The sequence below is a fragment of the Ranitomeya variabilis genome, chromosome 5 (genome assembly GCF_051348905.1).
Source record: "Ranitomeya variabilis isolate aRanVar5 chromosome 5, aRanVar5.hap1, whole genome shotgun sequence".
Classification (NCBI taxonomy): domain Eukaryota; kingdom Metazoa; phylum Chordata; class Amphibia; order Anura; family Dendrobatidae; genus Ranitomeya; species Ranitomeya variabilis.
This window is the reverse complement of record NC_135236.1, coordinates 601,963,828-601,983,016: the sequence shown is the minus strand read 5'-3', so window position 1 is coordinate 601,983,016 and position 19,189 is coordinate 601,963,828. Positions and strand designations below refer to the sequence as shown.

The window sequence follows — 19,189 nt, the reverse complement described above, 5'->3', positions numbered from 1 at the left end:
GAGCGATCTATTTCAAGTGTTTATTTCTTTGCCACCGGCCGGGGCTGCTTCCTCTTTTTCCATTTCATTTTTAATTATATTTTTTCCTTTTTTCTCCTTTTTGCATGCATGCTTTGACAAGGACAGTGTGAGTTCTCCATTTAGTTCCCCTATGGTGTGGGATATTTATACTGAAACTCAGCTTATCTATCTGTCCCATCCGTATTGTGATTTGTGGATCACTCTTTAAGGCTACGTTCACATTTGCGGTGTGCGCCGCAGCGTCGCCGCCGCAACGCACAACGCAGACAAAAACGCAACACAACGCATGCACAACGCTGCGTTTTGCGCCGCATGCGTTCAACGCATGCGGCGCAAAACGCAGCGTTTTTTGTAAACGCAGTTGCGTTTCCAACAAAAAACGCAGCGTTTTGCGCCGCATGCGTTTTTTGTGCAGTGAGTCATTCTTCATCCCACCCACAAAAAAAAGTGTCTACACAATAGATAAGGGCCACCAATGGCTAGAAGAGGGTTGGTGTTTATGTAATTGTGTATATATACCATGGCAGACATGAATTCCTCCCATTTGCTGGTATTCATGATGGAGCGTCCCTTGGACAGTGTTATCATGGATATGGAGATGGATTTAGCCTTGGCTCATGCCTATGCTGTCGCCTGTGCTCATCAAAGAGAAAGAGAAAAACGGAGATGGATTCATCGCAGATTTTGGATACACCCTATCTTGGAAGTCCGGGAGAGCCGTGGAGCATACCATAGCTTGTTTGGCGAACTGAATGAGAACCTGGAGAAGTATTTCGAGTACACCAGGATGTCTCAGGAGAGCTTCCGGTATCTTCTGCGTCGGGTGGAAGGAGCCATCAGCAGGCAGGATACTCAGCTCCGGAGAGCTATATCCGCAGAGGAGCGGCTGCTGGTGACTCTACGGTACGTAGCTGTTTGAATGACTTGAGATATGTTCGGCTACGTTCACATCTTCCCTTTTTTTTTTTTTTTTTTTCTTAATTTTTGTTGGGGGTGGTATGGTCAATGTACTTTTAGGCTGTGTTTCTACGGTCAGTAAGCTTGTTTGACGCTGCAGCGTCAAACAAGCAGCGTCCAGATGTTCCAGCATAGTGGAGGGGATTTTATGAAATCCCGTCTCCACTATGCGTGGAAACCCGCACGCGGAGGCCCTGCGACTCCGGACATGCTGCGCGTCTTTTCAGAACACAGCATGTCCGTACACCTTGCGGGGACGCAGCGTCCCCGCAAGGTATATCACAGGGCCCTACGGCGAGGGGTGCGATGATCCCGGATGTGTACTGTACACATCCGGCACCATTGCGTCCCAGGAAGGGGGCGGGGCTTATCGCCGACCGGCTTCGCCGCTGCAACGATAGCGACGCGTCTCCGGACAGTGGAGACATACCCTTATAAATTGCAATGTACTAATGTAATTTCTTTATCTTCTTGGCAGTTTCCTGGCTACCGGAGAGACCTTGCGATCCCTTCAATTTCAGTTCCGGATTGGAGTCTCCACTCTCTCGGGAATTATTGCTGAGACCTGCCGCGCTTTGTGGGATAACCTCCGGGAAGAATTTTTACCCGTCCCTACAAGCGATATCTGGTTGGCCAACGCCGAGAAATTTGAGGAAGTGTGTTCGTTTCCAAACTGTATTGGCGCGGTGGATGGCAAGCACATTCGTATTACCAAGCCAGGGAAAAGTGGATCCCTTTTCTATAACTACAAAAAATATTTTTCCACTGTGCTGATGGCAATTGCCGGTGCGGACTGCCGTTTTCTGGCAGTCGACATTGGTGCTTTTGGCCGGTCAAATGACTCGCGCACATTCAAAGAGTCTGATATGGGCCAAAAATTATATGGCAACAATTTCAATTTCCCCCAGCCACGACCTCTTCCCCACACCGAAGGCCCTGCGATGCCATTTGTTGTGGTTGGGGATGAGGCATTCCAAATGTCTGCCAACCTACTGAAACCCTACTCAAGTCGGGGCTTGGACCACACGAAAAGGGTGTTCAATTACAGACTGTCCAGGGCCAGAAGGACTGTGGAGTGCGCCTTTGGCATCCTTGTCTCTAAATGGCGGATATTAGGATCCGCCATTAATCTGAAAACTGAGACAGTGGATGAGGTGGTGAAGGCGTGTGTGGTTCTCCACAATTTTATTCTGGCCAAAGAGAGACTGAACGTTGATCTGGATGAAACCATAGCCAACCCATTGCCCAATTTCCATGATCATCCTCTGAGGTCAAGCGTGGAAATTGCGCAGATGAGGGACCGTTTTGCGGCCTATTTTGTGTCAGATGTTGGCCGTCTGTCATGGCAAGATTCAATGGTGTAATAAACTGTTGGACTGTATTCTGGTGTGACTATGCTAAAAATAGTTCACCAATGTAAATGTGCCTTATCTAAAAAACTTGTAAACCTTTGTTTTTAAAATGTTGTGTTTTAATAAAAAAAATTTCTTACGTTTTCTACCATGCTTCCAAGACAAAATTTATACCATACCATATTTATTTGTTTGTCAGATCGCCGTGTATCGTTGTGTTTGACAGCAAAATCAACGATACCAGCGATGTTTTACACTGGTAACCAGGGTAAACAACGGGTTACCAAGCGCATGGTCGCGCTTAGTAACCCGATGTTTACCGTGGTTACCAGTGTTAATTGTAAACTAAAAAATAAAAATAAATATACTCATCTTCGCGTCCCCTGGCGTCCACTTCCTGCACTGAGTGAGCGCCGGCCGTAAAGTGAATGCACAGCACAGCGTTGCTGTGAGGGACGTCACTCAGTCAGTGCAGGGAAGCTGACGCCGGGGGATGCGATTGTGAATATTTTTTTTTTTTGCATTTTACACTGGTAACCAGGGTAAACATCGGAAGTGCGCCCTGCGCTTAGCAACCCGATGTTTAACATGGTTACCCGGGGACCTCGGCATCGTTGGTCGCTGGAGAGCGGTCACACAGACCGCTCTCCAGCTCCCAAATAGCGATGCTGCAGTGAATTGCATCGTTGTCTGTTTTGCTGCAGCATTGTTAAGTGTGAAGGTACCTTTACAGTATGTGTCCACGTTCAGGATTGCATCCTGAATTGCTCAGGTTTTTTCATCAATATTTGTAAGCCAAAACCAGGAGTGGAACAATTAGGAAAAGTAGAATAGAAACATATGCTCCACTGCTGTATTTATTACCCACGCCTGGTTTTGGCTACAAATATTGAATTAAAATCCGGACCAAATCCGGATGCAATCCTGAGCGTGGACACATACCCTTTTTCTTTGAAAACAACTCATACACTTTAGTGTTTGGAAACACCTCATACAGCAATGAAAGACACCCAAAGAAACGGTCAAATTAAAAAATCCAAAAATACTGTCTGACATTGCATATATGAGGTGTTTGAAGCACAAATAAACGACGCACGGAGTGAATTACCGAGCAGTGTACTTGAAAAGAAGACCAAATATTGTATACAAAAAATTAAATTTTTATTGAGGGGAAACAGAAAAAAAAGGGAAAAGAAAATTATGGGGTTTCAACAGCCGAGGGGGGATCAACATCCGCTACCACCGGTGACCGGTAGCTTCGAGTTCTGGACCTGGGAGTGGGAGTGGTAGAGGAGGAGGAGGAGGAGGAGCCGCCATACTCTAGTAAGCTTGATGGCAGGTCCAAACCCCCCGCAGGGTACACTAGGGAGACCGCCTCGTCAGTAGAGGAGGGAGGAGGCAACACAAGCCGCCTACGTTTTTGGCTTGGTTGGCCCTGGCTGCTCCTGCTGTGGCTAGAGCCACGACGAGATGGTGTGTGTCCTGGAGCAGCCAGAACCTGTGCCTCTGTGTGTTTGTCTGTGTGCCTCCTCTTTTTTTTCCTTTTCCTGCCTTCTGCGGCATCTCCCCCAGAAGCACTCCTACGGGAGGATGAGGGCCTGGCAGGAGCAGGAGTGGGCCGCACACTGGTATGGTGCCTGTGGTGGCGTCGCCCGGCACTTGGACCAGGGTGGGGGGGCTGGAGTGACTCTGCAGCAGTAGTCGGAGTCACGCTAGCCAGCGACGGCACTACGGGCAGTGTCGCTGACTGCGCGACCCGAGACTGCTGCAGAGCCCTCACGTAAGAATTGTTGCAGTCCTGCATCACCGAAATCTGGAGTTCCGGCGTAAGGTTTTCCACCATGCCTTTAGCAAGTGTGCTGAAGAAATGTTTTGCCGGATTTGAGAGCTCGGCTTCCAGGATTTCAAGGCGCCGTCCCATACTGGACATTTCATCTCTCAACGCCTTGAAACCGTTCTGGAACACCGTGCCCAAGTGCAAAAATTCAGGCATGACTGACCTGTCCGAGGCCCGCTGGCGCTGTCGGGAATACCCGAACGAAGGTGCGCCAGAGGCCTCGGGCAGGGGAAAACCTGACGTACCGGCAGCCGGTTCTCCAGATGATGGTGGTGCAGGCCTGCTGTCGCTGTGGGATGGCTGTGACGGCTCAGATGGCGATCCATGAAGTTCCGCTTCACAGGGGGGAGCTCGCTGGAGGGTGCTGCTGTGTGTCCTGTGAAAAGATAATGAAAAAATTAGTCTTCAATTAATAACCTATCACATACGCCAACTCCTGTCAAAAAAATTACATGACACATCAAAACATTACAATCCCCTGTCTCTCAGTCTGTGTGGCCTATAATAAATTGCTGATTGTTATCGCCAGCTGACCATTAGGGCTCACGATAACAATCATGGACATACCGACGGCAGAAAATGACTGTACATTCCCTCTGCCAAAGGCAATGCATACCCCTGTCATATTTTTAAAAAATTATTGTGTGAAAAACTAATTTCAAGATGCTGGCTATGTTGCAAAAATAATATAAAATTTAAGGTCTATAAAAGAATTAAAAAAAAATAAAAACCAGACTTTGCTGATCTGATCGCAGGAATGTCCATGACGTTAGGATCATGTGATCGAGACGTCATCATTATTCCTGCGATCAGAACTACACTGACTCAGAACGGAACCTGTCAGGAACTACAAGGACTCTTGCTTAACCTAAAATAATTACCGTGGATGGCCAATATGCTACGCTGACTACATTGATGGCCAATACACTATGTGCCTGGGAAATGTACTATGTGGATACGTGGCTAGAACGTGTACTATGTGGCTGCGATATAGTGGCCTGTAAATATACTATGTGTGTGGATGCACAATGTACGTGGCTGGTCAATGTACTATGTGGCTGTGCAATATGTTATGTGTCTGGGCAATGTACAATGTGCAATTTGTTATGTTGACAAAATACTTACTGTCGGCGGCCAAGGACCGGTCTTAAGAACTGTAATTGGCGGTTGTATTTATATGGAACCGACTTGGCCGCAGCAGCACCACTCCTCGATTGCTCCTCCTCTGCACGGAGCCCCTTATTGAAACGGTCCTTTATGGATCGCCATCTGGTCCTCAACTTTTTCACTGTGAATGCAAAGAAAAAAAAAGGTTACATATGTCGCATTTTAAAAGGATAAAACAACCGTGTGTGATGCAAAGTTTAGGCGTTGATAGCATCACACACGGTTGTGTTTATCCTGGCAAGATGGGTCATAGCAGCGTCTCAGCAATACTCACTAAAGGTGCCTTTGTCCTTCGCTGAGGCACTGTCAAAGCCATCCCACAGCGACTTTGCCACCTCTGCCCACAAACGCCTCGACACCACCTGGTCCATGTGCCGAGGGTCACGGCTGTCCCACAACGGGCCACGCTCCTGGATGCTGGAGATCAGGAGCTCCACATCAATACACTCCCTGTGGTCCCGTTGTGAAACCTAGAAAAAATAGAAAACAAAAAGGTTACAAATAGGCAAATATAAACAACCATCATCAGCACCTGGCATGATTTGTACCTTTGCCCTATCCTTTGCCATTTGATGTATCTATATTGATGGTTTCTACACCTGTATTTTTGAATGTTTTTGTGCAGGGAGTTCAACTGTATGTTACCTTCCCCCAAATACTTGCTGCCCTGAAAAGCTATATGTAATTAAGCTTAGTAAACAGCCCTAGTGAAACCAGGTTGCTCCTAATGTTCCTCCCAGCAGGATGCTACTCCAAAAAAAAGATAAAAAAAAAAAAAACAAATACTCACTTGCCGGCCTGACGACCCATCTTGGCACCGATCTCCCTGCTCCCGCTGTGTGCCTTCCCCCTCACTTGAAGAAGCCTGTAAAAAAATGTATACAAAAATTAGTGACAATGCTACAAATGGCAGCGAATAGTAAGCAACTGGACATAATTACTCACCGCACTCCCCCTCGCCGATTGCCTATGTTCAGACTCTGACTCACTCGTCATTCTTGCAAGTTTGCTCTGCAATGAAAAAATGAGCAAAAAATCACATCCAAATCTAACACATACAATAAAATCGGCATAAAAAATTAAAACAACCACAATTGACTGTTGACTGATAGGACAATGCAAACTGAAAAAGCGACACCACAACGCCATACATTGCAAGAGAATACAATAGAAGAAACTACAAGAATAGACCCAAAAAAATTTTACCAAAAAAAGACACCAATGTCCAAATTTTTAAATATAAAAAAACTGTACAGGGAAAAAAAAGGCACAATGAAATAGCAAACTGCACGCAATACTTTACAATAGCAACAAGACATGATCCAAAACAACACCATCTGGTGACATCTACCACAGAAATACATCTGGAGAAGGCGATAAATACCATTCTAGATAATAAGCAATAAACATTACAGGACAACCGCTGTTACAATATACAGCAACCAAAAGAAAAACCATAGTCAAATAGAAAAGAAAACACAAGAAATTTTAAAAAAAGGGCCCAAAAAAAAATAAAAAAAAAAAAATTAACTACACACTTGGCTATGGAAACATTCAATACAGGAGATATATATATGGAAGCCATACAGAAAACGACGTAACCATAATACAATTAAACATATAATGGCATATAGCAGCACGGAACAATACAATACAAATGAAACATCATAAATGTAGCCCCCCACCAGCAAGAAAAGACACTCAAGGAAAGAAAAAAAAATGCCAACAGCATAATAAAACACAGCAAGACATGAGCCTAGAAAACGCCATACGGTTACCCCAACAATAGAAGCCAGAAAAAGACATGCACCACAAATTTTACAATAAAAAATCTTACAAAAAAAAGGCATTGAACATCCGCATGACACAAGAACAACCAAAAATAAATCCAAAACCAATCCAAACCCAGCAAGGCCGCACACAAGAAACGCCAGCATATATCAGAAACACATTAAAAAAAAATGTTAGTATTCAATAACAACCTACAGTGCCATAACCGTACAATATCACAGAGCAAACATTGCACAAATTAAATCAAAAACAAGAAATAAAACACAGAAAAAAAATTATGCAAAAAGAAATATATACTTACAGGTTTGGAAAGCAGGTTGCTCCTCTCAGTGTCTTCTCTGTGTGTTGTGTGAATAGCCTTGTGAAAGACAATGGCAAACCCCCCCCCCTTTTTTTATATATATAGTGCTTTTTTTAAGTGTCTAGACAAAGTCTAGACAATGTTTTGCATTTTTGAAAGAAAAACGCATGCGTCGTACAACGCATCACGACGCAAGTACTTGCGTCGTCTGCGTTGTCAATGCAAGTCAATGGGAAAAAAGGCGCATTGACGACGCAAACACGACGCAAACACGACGCATGCGTTTTTAAAAAAGTCTGCGCCGCCAAAAAAATGCAACATGTTGCGTTGGCCGCGCCCTGGCAGGTGCGCCCTAACGCCGCATGCGGCGTACGACGCACCACAACGCATGACAACGCATGTACATGCGGCGCCATGCGGCCCCAATGTTAAAGATAGGGCCGCACGACGCATGCGGTGCGTTGCGGCGGCGACGCTGCGGCGCACACCGCAAATGTGAACGTAGCCTAAGACTTATCATCACTGTTTTTCTGCATGGTGACATGGTTTTATGATATAGGCATTGCCATTTCAGATTTTTTATCAAGATTAACCAGCTTTAAAAACTGTGGGCTCATTGTGACATACTGTGTTGACAATCTACTTGCTTATATTCTTCCCTATCGTTTTGTTACCTTTATATACCTTTGGGGAATACTCATTTTAGTCAGGCTGTTTTGTGGGTATAGTGCAATTGTTCCATCCGCAGATCTTCTTTTTCAGTTCTATATAAGTTTCTTTATTAAATAAAAATTTACTTTTTTTTATCTCGTTGTGCGCGAATTTATTTTTTGAATCAAGTGTTTATTTCTGTTAATGTTGATGATTATGGCTTACAGCCATTGAAAACCCAAAAGTCATTATCTCGGTAAATTAGAATACTTTATAACACCAGCTTGAAAAATGATTTTAAAATCCGAAATGTTGGCCTACTGAAATGTGTGTTCAGTAAATGCAATCAGTACTTGGTCAGGGCTCCTTTTGCATCAATTACTGCATTCATGAATGCGATCAGCCTGTGGCACTGCTGAGGTGTTATGGAAGCCCAGGTTACTTTGGTAGCAGCCTTCAGCTCACCTGAATTGTTGGATCTGGTGTCTCCCATCTTCCTCTTGATAATACCCCATAGATTCTCTATGGGGTTAAGGTCAGGCGAGTTTGTCGGCCAATCAAGCACAGTGATACTGTTGTTTTTACACCAGGTATTGATACTTTTGACAGTGTGAACAGATGCCAAGTCCTGCTGGAAAATTAAATTTCCATCTCCAAAAAGCTTGTCGGCAGAGGGAAGCATGAAGTGTTGTGAAGTTTCCTGGTAGACTGCTGCGCTGACTTTTTGGTCTTGATAAAACACAGTGGACCTACACCAGCAGTTGACATGGCTCCCCAAACCATCACTGATTGTGGAAACTTCACACTAGGCCTCAAGCAGCTTGGATTGTGTGCCTCTCCACTCTTCCTCCAGACCAGTGTTCCCCAAGTCCGGTCCTCAAGAGCCACCAACAGGTTATGTTTTGAGAAATTCCTTAGTATTGCACAGGTCATTAAATGCTTGCCTGTCCAAGTGATGCAATTATCACCTGTGCAATACTAAGGAAATCCTGAAAACGTGACCTGTTGGTGGCTCTTGAGGACCGGACTTGGGGAACACTGCTCCAGACTCTGGGACATTGATTTCCAAATGAACTGCTAAATTTGCTTTCATCGGAAAACAACACCTTGGACCACTGAGTAACAGTCCAGTTCTTTTTCTCCTTAGCCCAGAACAGTCCAGTTTTTTTTCTCCTTGGCCCAGGTAAGATGGTTCTGGCATTGTCTATTGGTCATGAGTGGCTTGACACAAGGAATATGACACTTGTAGCCCATGTCCTGGATACATCTGTGTGTGGTGGCTCTTGAAGCAATTACTCCAGCAGCAGTCCACTCCTTATGAGTCTCCCCCAAATCTTTTAATGGCCTTTTCTTGACAATCCTTTCAAGGCTGCGGTTATCCTGTTATTCTTTTTTTGTGCATCTTTTTCTACCACACTTTTTCCTTCCACTCAACTTTCTATTAATATGCTTGGTACAGCACTCTGTGAACAAGCCTGTTTCTTTAGTAATGACCTTTTGTGGCTTAGGCTATGTGCACACGTTGCAGATTTAGATGCGTTTCCGCAGCATTTTTGGACGTGCCAAATTGCATCAAATCCACAGTGTAGTGCTCAAGCAATGTTATTCTATGTGAAAATAAAAATTGTTGTGCACATGCTGCGGAAAAATCTGCACAGAATTGCAGCGTTTTATTTTCTGCAGCATGTCAATTTTTTTTGGCGGACCTGCAGCGTTTCTGCACCCATTGACTTTCATTAAATCAGGCACGTCAGCAGCAAATCCGCAGATGTAAAAAAGATCTGCAGATTTGCTGCGGATGTGAGTGTGAGAAACGCTGCAGATCGGCAGGGGGAAGAGTGTGTGGGCGGATACTATATGCGTGTATGTGTGTGCGGGAGTCTGTGTGTAGTATGTGTGAGTGTCTGTGTAAGCAGCCATTGTCTGATGGGACTACGGCTCCCATCCGGCTATGAATGCTCACAGTCATAGCATTGGCGATGATGGGAAAGTAGTCCCATCAGACAATGCATGTGTTCTGTAGTAAAAAAACCAAAAAAAAAACCATACAGAACATACAGAAGACATACATTACAGACAGTACATACAACATATAACATACAGTACATTCTCACCAATCACCTAGTCCCCGAAGCCCACGATCTCCTGTAATAAAACTAACATAATAAACCAACCTACAGCTTTTGGGGAAGTGGCACCACCGTGTGGGTCTGGGTAAGGTATTTCTACATGCAGCGTTAAAGGTCTCTTATAAACCTTACTTTTTGGCAGATTTGGCATTTTTTCACTAATCGTATTTGGATTTCTATCTATATGTCACATGACTTTAATGTAACTGTTTGATCTATGTACGTGTCTATTACGACACATAGAAAAAAAGATCATGCCCATATATTGGGAACAACTCAGATTATATAAAAGTCAAAAAAGCTTTATTGGTAGGAATACACAGCACAAACAACAGTTAAAAACACTAAAATACAAACAGATACCTATACAAGAAACCATACCCTAGTATAGGGGCAATGATGACTAGCACCCAGAGTCCCCTTCTTGTATAGGTATCTCTCACAGGTGGTGAGGTGGGGTGCAATTTGGAGAGGAGACAATTGGATAGGTGTCTTATTGACGCCTCTCCATTACTAACCGGGCTTGATGTCACCTTACAATACAAAGGTGACATTAACCCCTTATTACCCCATATGCCACCGCTACACGGCAGTGGGAAGAGAGGCTATGCGCGGAATTGGCGCATCTTACAGATATGCCATTTCTGGGGTGGCTGCGGGCTGGTGTTTGTAGCCGGGGGTGGGGAGGCAATATCCATGGTCCCTTCCTAGGCTGTTAATATCAGCCCGCAGCTGTCTGCATAGCACTTTCTGGCTATTAATTATAGGGGGACCCCACTTCATTTTTTGGGGGTGCCCCCTATCTAAATAGCCAGTAAAGGCTATGCAGACAGCTGCAGGCTGATTTTAATAGCTTGGGAAGATACATGGGTATTACCCCTTCCCTTCCCCCCTTCCCATGCTATAAACATTGGCCCAGTCACTGGCTTTCCCTCTCTGAACTGGAAAATTACGCAGGAGCCCGCGCAATTTTTTTTTTTTCACTCTTTTTTTTTTTTTTTTTAAATTAAACAGATATTGCGTTTAAGGCCGGGGTCACACTTGCAAGAAACTCGCACGTCAGTACCTGGCACTTCCGCCGGCACTCGGGATCAGAGTGCGCAGCTACATGTATTTCAATGCAGCTGAATGCTCCGCTATATCTATCTAGAGATATATCTATCTGTCTATAGAAATATCTGTCTGTCTATAGATATATCTGTCTGTCTATAGATATATCTGTCTGTCTATAGATATATCTGTCTGTCTATAGATATATCTGTCTGTCTATAGATATATCCATCCGTCTATCTATCCATCCGTCTATCTGTGTGTCTATCTGTGTCTATCTATCTATGTGTGTGTAAACATTATTCTCCAGTGGAGTATGTAAAAGAAGAGGTTGGACAAAGAAATTACATCACAATTCTTTTTTTTTTTTTTCTTTTTTTTTGTTAAATAATATATCTTTAGGTTACAAAAATTCATACAAATCTGCATGACAAAAACGCATCAAAATCCTCATAAAAAAACATATCAATCCACAATCAATCCACACCTGCGTTTTCTGCCAAGAGAGGAAGAATCTGCACAGAAAATTACACAGGCAAATCTGCAACGTGTGCACATACCCTTACCCTCCTTGTGGAGTGTGTCAATGACTGCTTTCTGGACATCCGTCAAGCCAGCAGTCTTCCCCATGATTGTGGATCCTACTGAAACAGACTAAGGGACCTTTTTAAATGCTTAGGAAGCCTTTGCAGGTGTTTTTTTGTTAATCATTCTAGTTTACTGAGATAATGACTTTTGGGTTTTCATTGGCTATAAGCCATAGAAATAGATAACTCTGTTTATAATGACTCTATATTATATGCATTTTACTTTTTGTATTGAAGAACTGAAATAAATTAACTTTTTAATTATATTCTAATTTAGTGAGAAGCACTGATATGTGCGCTGACCCTTGCCCCCATGATGTCATTGTGTAAAGGTACCGTCACACTCAGCGACGCTGCAGCGATATAGACAACGAGCTGATCGCTGCAGCGTCGCTGTTTAGGTCGCTGGGGAGCTGTCACACAGACCGCTCTCTCCAGCGACCAACGATCAGGGGAACGACTTCGGCATCGTTGAAACTGTCTTCAACGATGCCGAAGTCCCCCTGCAGCACCCGGGTAACCAGGGTAAATATCGGGTTACTAAGTGCAGGGCCGCGCTTAGTAACCCGATATTTACCCTGGTTAGCATTGTAAAAGTAAAAAAAAAACAGTACATAATCACCTTCTGATGTCTGTCACGTCCCCCGGCGTCCACAGGGTTACGCGCTGCTGCTCAGAGCTTCCTGCACTGAATGTGTCAGCGCCGGCAGTTAGCAAAGCACAGCGGTGACGTCACCGGGGGACGTGACAGACATCAGAAGGTGAGTATGTACTGTTTTTTTTTTTTTACTTTTACAATGGTAACCAAGGTAAATATCGGGTTACTAAGCGCAGCCCTGCACTTAGTAACCCGATATTTACCCTGGTTACAAGTGAACACATCGCTGGATCGGTGTCACACACGCCGATACAGCAATGACAGCGGGTGATCAGCGACGAAATAAAGTTCTGGCCTTCTAGCTCCGACCAACGATATCACAGCGGGATCCAGATCGCTGCTGCGTGTCAAACACAACGAGATCGCTATCCAGGACGCTGCAACGTCACGGATCGTCGTCGTTCTCGCTGCAAAGTCGCTTAGTGTGAAGGTACCTTAACTCCCTTTTTTTGTCCATTTAATCGGTCTGTTCTACTGATAACATACATGCTTGGTCTGAAGAAAACCTCTGTCTGACGTTGAAACGTGTAACCCTTAATCTTTTAACAAAAATCTTATGTAAAAATTTCTTATCTGCCAGTCGCAATCGGCAGAGCTTTTATCACCCCCTTTTTATTTTTCAATTAATTAATTCTCTTTTCTGATACATGGTGGTTCCTGGTGTGTACCACCTGGGGGGAGTGCAGCTGATTCCTTTCACCTCTGGATTTGTGCCTGGTATTTGCACTCGCTCCAAGGTGAGCGCACTACTATCTGCTCTTTCTGTCAGATCTCACCATCTGCATTTTATTAAGGAATTCTGCACTATGGAACTCCCGGCTTTTTTACTCTCATTGGGTTCATCTTCTCCTTGTCAGGCTTTTCTGACTGTTGGTGCCCCCACGCCACTTCTTCTGTTCTGGTTCCTGAGCAGATTCAGGAATAAAATTAGGGTTTTGATAAAACTAAAGTCATATTTGTTGCTATTCTATCTTGGTCTTGTTCACCTCATGATGTTGCTATTCACCGTTCGGACACTAGCTGCTATCAGTAGGCAATATAACATCGCTATCAATGGGCCAAGCAAATGTAAATAAATTGTACTATCCATAATTTCTTGGCAACTATCACTAAAAACATTAACAAGCATTAAGCAAACCAACCTGACAAACGTAAAAACATTCTGGACAATGGCCTTGGTATGGGAGGACCTATTGGTAAAAAAAAATATGACTTTGGTCATGTTCTTTCTCTGGCCCTTTCTACACCACTGGCCCTATTGTTGCCATAATGAATAATCAAACAGTTGTCTTGACAAAAGCGCCTGGCACAACAATGCATATACAGCTAGTCAGTTACTTAACTGCCTTTAATTATTTATCACAATTGCAGCTAAAATTCATCTTACTCAAGACAACATGGAATTACAGTTTACTGAGGGATCAGATTACAGCTTCCTATTAAGGCCTACGGAAAAGGGTGAGACGAGAGTAGAGAGCGAGAGGGGCTCAGAGGATGACGCTTCTTTGTACTAAGCGTTTTGTTACACCTCATAGTTGGATACACAGCAACGCTGCTAACTGCTATGTAACATACTCTTTACTGCATCTAAAAACATTACAGAGAGGCAAGAGTAGAAGTTTATGTCTCTTCGTTCAGTGTATGGGAGACATCTTAACAACTACTCTCCACAGGGACAACTGACAAATAGTCTGTAGATGGGAATCCTCTTGAAAAATGCAGAATATATTTGAATATGTTGTATAATGGCCAAAAAAATGTTATTTTTTTATGTACACACTCACCAGATCATGTAAAGTTACCTGAAACTACAGTTAAGCAGTAATGTTCTGTCTTGCAATAAACGGCAATCCGCCAGAATAGGAGTCCATTTCCCCTGTTTGCCCACTGTGTCAGGAGTGAGTGGAGCAAATGGTTTGCACGTGGCTAGTGTAACTTTTTTCATTTTTTAGTGAATGACTTTTTCCTTCAGTCCCATAAATCTTGAATGGAACATTAGCTGTAATGCACATTACTTTCCATTTTGTCATGATGCAGTGAGGAAGATCAGAGAAGATCCCCCTAAAGCTATAGGTTTTGAGTTTATAGTATACTAGTATGATTCCCTTAGAAATGGCATCTAGTGACCCCACGAGTCGGCATAGTTTGACCATTGAAAGAGAAACGTGACAAAATGTGTTTAACAGTTTTGAAAATACTAACAAGTTTACCCTATTTTCCCTTTTTAGGGTGAAAAGAAGACTAAAACAACTGTCCTCACTGCTGCTCTTCTTTTGTCTGGAATACCTTCTGAAGTGATAAGTCGTTCACTGGATACATATGGCAAGATGGTGGATGTTTTTACTGACCTCTGCGTTTACTTCTTCACCTTTATATTCTGTCATGAAGTACTTTTATTGTTTGGTACAAATGATCTTTGACTAGTCATACTTTTAAAAGAGACTGAGTATTACAGTCCAGGCTGATTTATTCTTATATGGAGTCTAAATTGTTAGCAACATCATAGTTGACAAATTTACAGTCTCGTTTATCATGTATGAAATTGGAATTTGAAGTTTCAATTTGTATAACGACTAGAAAGTGTCTATGAAATAAATATATTCCCCAGAATACTTTATCAAAGAAGAATGCATCAATCTTTCCTTCCAACAAAGTACTGCTCAGCAATGTCCACATGAAGGATTCCTGTCTCTTGTATACATCGCTGTAGAAACAGATTCTACTTTCGCCACACATTATTGTATTTTGGCACTTATACTGATTAGGATGGGTTATCAATATCAAATCAGTGGGGGTGTGACACCTGTCACCCTTGCCACTTTGCCGTTCCTGATGGCAGTCGGATATTCTCTGTTGCGGAGGCGAACTGCATGGCTTTGACTTGCGGCAGCGGGATATACTGAATATCCGCCCCTATTGAGATAAATCGGCATGAATGTGCATACCTCGCTGCAGCCACTATATAGTTGACAGAGCTGTGTAGTTCAGCTCTACTGCTGAGCACATCCAACCGGCAATGCAAATGGTTGGTCAGTGGTGGTGCCAGGTGTCGTACCCCGACCAATTTATTATTGATGACCTATTCTATCCTGTTTTATTCCATTCTAAGGATAGGCCATTCAATATAAAGCACCAGAAAACTCCTTTAATATAAGCTTTTGCTCATGGAAGTTTTAATTTCCTTCATTCTTTATTCCCAAACTTTTATGCCATAAACTCATTTTCTTGAGGGCAACATTGAAGCCATTTTGTATACTTTTGCATATTTTGGTTGTATTTGCTCTGAAATAATACTGTTTTTGTTTTTTTTAGACTATAGCAGATTGTCCTTCAGGATTCTCCTATTTGTACGTGTGGTCTCCCACATCTCAGCCAAGCACATTTCATGCTGTTTTGGGGATTTTTCTGGTTGAAATGCAGTTGTGCTATATTTTAAACCTTTTTCTTTAGATATTGTTAATTAGCTTAACTGAACCCCAGGAGAAATACATTGTCTTAAAACTTCCCTTCTGCCCACTTAGTGATATTGGCTCGTGTAATACCCACCTTACTTATAAAACCGCATTTCCATATGTGTAAATGTGACATAGAAGTCTGTAATGAATGTTGGCCACGTTGTAGGCTAAATGAGGCTAAATCTATAGTAACACAGGTCTGGGTTTTACATTCCAGTTCAATTCATGTTGTTAACAATGCAATATGTATCCATTGTGTTCTGTGTGGCTGTTCTCATATCCGTTGTTTTTTAGGGGAGTGTGGGATGGCTGACTGCCCACCAAAAAAAGACATGCCCATTTTTTTCTGAGACTTGTATCAAAATCACATATTATAGTCTATAGGTCCATGAAAAAAATGCTCACTGACTGCTAGGAGAGGCTTAAGAAACCGCCATCAGTTTTTTGGTGGTGTTTTTGCATATAAGAAAAACTGACCAACCGCTGATGGTTAAAACTGACACTGACCAATCACGAAGGAAAATCTGATCTAACACACTGGTATATCGGTATGTTTTTCACGCACGAGAAAAAATGGATGTCTTGTGAATTAGTCCTTAGGCTTGTGCTTACTGTGAATTATCCCCTTCACGACCTTTGACATATATTTACATTAAAGGTCATGACCCTGCCTTTGATATAGACTCCGATGCTGAGCCTGTATTTTACCTCCCACTTGATGGCTAATTTAATAGTTGCAGGTGGAGCGCTGCTCTGACCTCGGCTGTTAACATGTTAAATCCCGCTGTCAATGACTGACAGCAGGATTTAACACATGCCAGCAGAAAGCATGTCTAAAACCCCGCCCATCAGCGCCATGTCACATGATCACGGGGCGCCGATGGGTTGTCATGACAGCCGGAGGATATATCTCTATCACAGGCGATCTAACAATAAGGGGACTATTGAAGTCCGTAAAAAGTGGGAAAAAAACGTTTTTGTTTTTTTTTAAATGTTCAAATCAACACCTTTTGCCCCATTAAAAATAAAAAAAAAATTTAAAAATACACATATTTGGTATCGCGACATTGAAAAACGTCTGATCTATCAAAATATACAAACAATATTATCGGTAAACGGCGTAACGGGAAAAACAACCAAAACGCCAGAACTGCGTTTTTTTTGTCTGCAGCAATAAGAGGCGATCAAAACATCGTATCTACCCTAAAATGATATCCATAAAAACAGTCGGCTCAGGGAGCAAATAAATAAGCCCTCACCCAGCCCAAGACTCAGAGAAATGAAAACGCTACAGGTCTCGGAAAATGACAACAAAAGCAAAATTTTTTGGTTCTTACAAATTTAGAAAAAAAATTTCACCACTTAAATGATAATAAAAAATAATGAAAAAAAAACCTATACATGTTTCATATCTGTGTACTCGTACTGACACGGGGAATCATATTGCCAGGTCAATTTTACCATATAGTGAACATGGTAGATAAAAAACCCCAAAAACAATTGTGGAATTGCACTTTTTTTGGCAATTTCAAAGCACTTGATTTTTTTCCCCCATTTTCCAGTACACTATATGGTAAAATCAATGGTGTAATTCTGTCAATATGGGCGTGTGAAGGCTTGTTTGTCCCCCAACAAACAAGCCCTCACACGGCCATATTAACGGAAAAATAAAAAAGTTATGGCTCTTGGAAGAAGGGGAGGAGCAAACAAAAACGTAAAATCGCAACGTCATGAAGGTTTAAATAACAATTTAATTGTTTCCCACCCTCAATCGTATATACAGCGCTGGCAAAAATTAAGAGACCACCACATCAAAACCCTGTCATGGGCAGCCCAATGTCCAGACCTGAACCCCATTGAAAACCTCTGGAATGTAATCAAGAGGATGATGGATAGTCACAAGCCATTAAGCAAAGAAGAACTGCTTACATTTTTAAAGCAGTGTAAAAGACTGGTGGAAAGCATGCCAAGACGCATGAAAGCTGTGATTAAAAATCATGGTTATTCCGCAAAATATTGATTTCTGAACTCTTCCTGAGTTAAAACATTAGTATTGTTGTTTCCAAATGATTAAGAACTTGTTTTATTTGCATTATTTGAGGTCTGAAAGCACTGGGTTTTTTTTTTTTAATTTTGACCATTTTCCTTTGTCAGGAAAAAAAAGCCCCAAAATGTATCGCTTGGAAATTCGGAGACATTTTGTCAGAAGTTTATAGACTAAAATAACAATTTACATTTTACTTAAAAATTATACCTAAAAAGAGAAAAAATCAGAGAAACTGAAAATTTTGCAGTGGTCTCTTAATTTTTGCCAGAGCTGTATATACAGTGGGGGAAATAATTTTGATCCCTTGCTGATTTTGTAAGTCTTCCCACTGACAAAGACATGAACAGTCTATAATTTTAAGGGTAGGTTAATTTTAACATTGAGAGACAGTATATCAAAATTCAAATCCAGAAAATCACATTGTATAAATCATATACATTTACCATATTTTTCGCATTATAAGACGCATCCCAAATTTTGAGGAGAAAAATAAGAATATTTTTTTTAATAAAATGGTGGTGATTCTTATAATCCATGCGTCTTATTGCTTACCGGAGGTGGTGGCTTCGGCGAAGAGGGGACACAGGGTCTCTGCTGGAGGAGGCAGGAGTGGGGTGATGCTGCAGGCCGAAGGCTGGGATGAACGGGTGTCCGCCAGTGCTGCTGGTGTCTGGAGCTGCTGCCCGGTGCCCTGTGGGTGTCTCCGGTGCCCGGCAGCACTGCGGGGGTGTCCAGCGGTCCTGCTGCGGGTCTCCGGTGCTGCTGCCAGGTGCTCTGCTGGTGTCTCCGGTGCTGCAGGTGCCCAGACAGTGCTGCCCGGTACTGCTGTGGCTGTCTCCGGTGCTGCCGTGGCTCTGCCGACATTTTGTGAAAGGCCAGAGACCCGACAGTCCCATGATTTCCTCTGCAGTGGACTCCGGGACAATTGCCGCCGGTGGAGCAGCACATACGCAGATGTAGATCTCAGCAGATTTTCTCCATCTGCTCATGCGCCGCCCCGCCCGGTGGCCATTTTCCAGGAGTCCACCGCACAGGAAACCATGGGACTGCCGGGGTGGCCCCCTGCAGCATCGGACAGCGCCGGCCGCACACCCGCAGCACCTGAGACACCAGCAGAGCAACGGGCAGCAGCGCAGGACACCCACAGTAGCACCGCCAGGCACCGGAGACACCTGCAGAGCACTGG

The 19,189-nt window shown here is 43.2% G+C and overlaps 2 protein-coding genes across 2 annotated transcripts in view; one reads left to right on the top strand and one right to left on the bottom strand.

The window, feature by feature from the left end:
• The window catches only part of CAMLG (calcium modulating ligand), a 41,538-nt gene extending 23,326 nt beyond the window's left edge, over positions 1–18,212 (top strand). The window contains exon 4 of the mRNA XM_077266040.1: positions 14,730–18,212. Coding sequence (XP_077122155.1) covers positions 14,730–14,921 — 192 coding nt within the window. The 3' untranslated portion in view covers positions 14,922–18,212. The remainder of the gene's footprint in view (positions 1–14,729) is intronic.
• LOC143773459 (uncharacterized) lies at positions 5,289–6,713 on the bottom strand. The gene is made up of 4 exons (XM_077260907.1): positions 6,280–6,713; positions 6,125–6,199; positions 5,609–5,804; positions 5,289–5,455 (listed from the first exon to the last, which is right to left on the bottom strand). The coding sequence occupies exons 1-4, from the start codon at positions 6,481–6,483 to the stop codon at positions 5,289–5,291; spliced, it is 642 nt and encodes a 213-aa protein (XP_077117022.1). The 5' UTR covers positions 6,484–6,713.
• Positions 18,213–19,189: the final 977 nt, after the last annotated feature.

Bases quoted from the DNA above. Each gene is read 5' to 3' on its own strand.
- LOC143773459 (XM_077260907.1), bottom strand. From the start codon at position 6,483: ATGGCGTTGTGGTGTCGCTTTTTCAGTTTGCATTGTCCTATCAGTCAA. The intron at 6,200-6,279 runs GTGAGTAATTAT...ATTTTTTTACAG, and splicing joins AATCGGCGAGGGGGAGTGCG to GCTTCTTCAAGTGAGGGGGA. The intron at 5,456-5,608 runs GTGAGTATTGCT...TTGCATTCACAG, and splicing joins GAAGGACAAAGGCACCTTTA to TGAAAAAGTTGAGGACCAGA.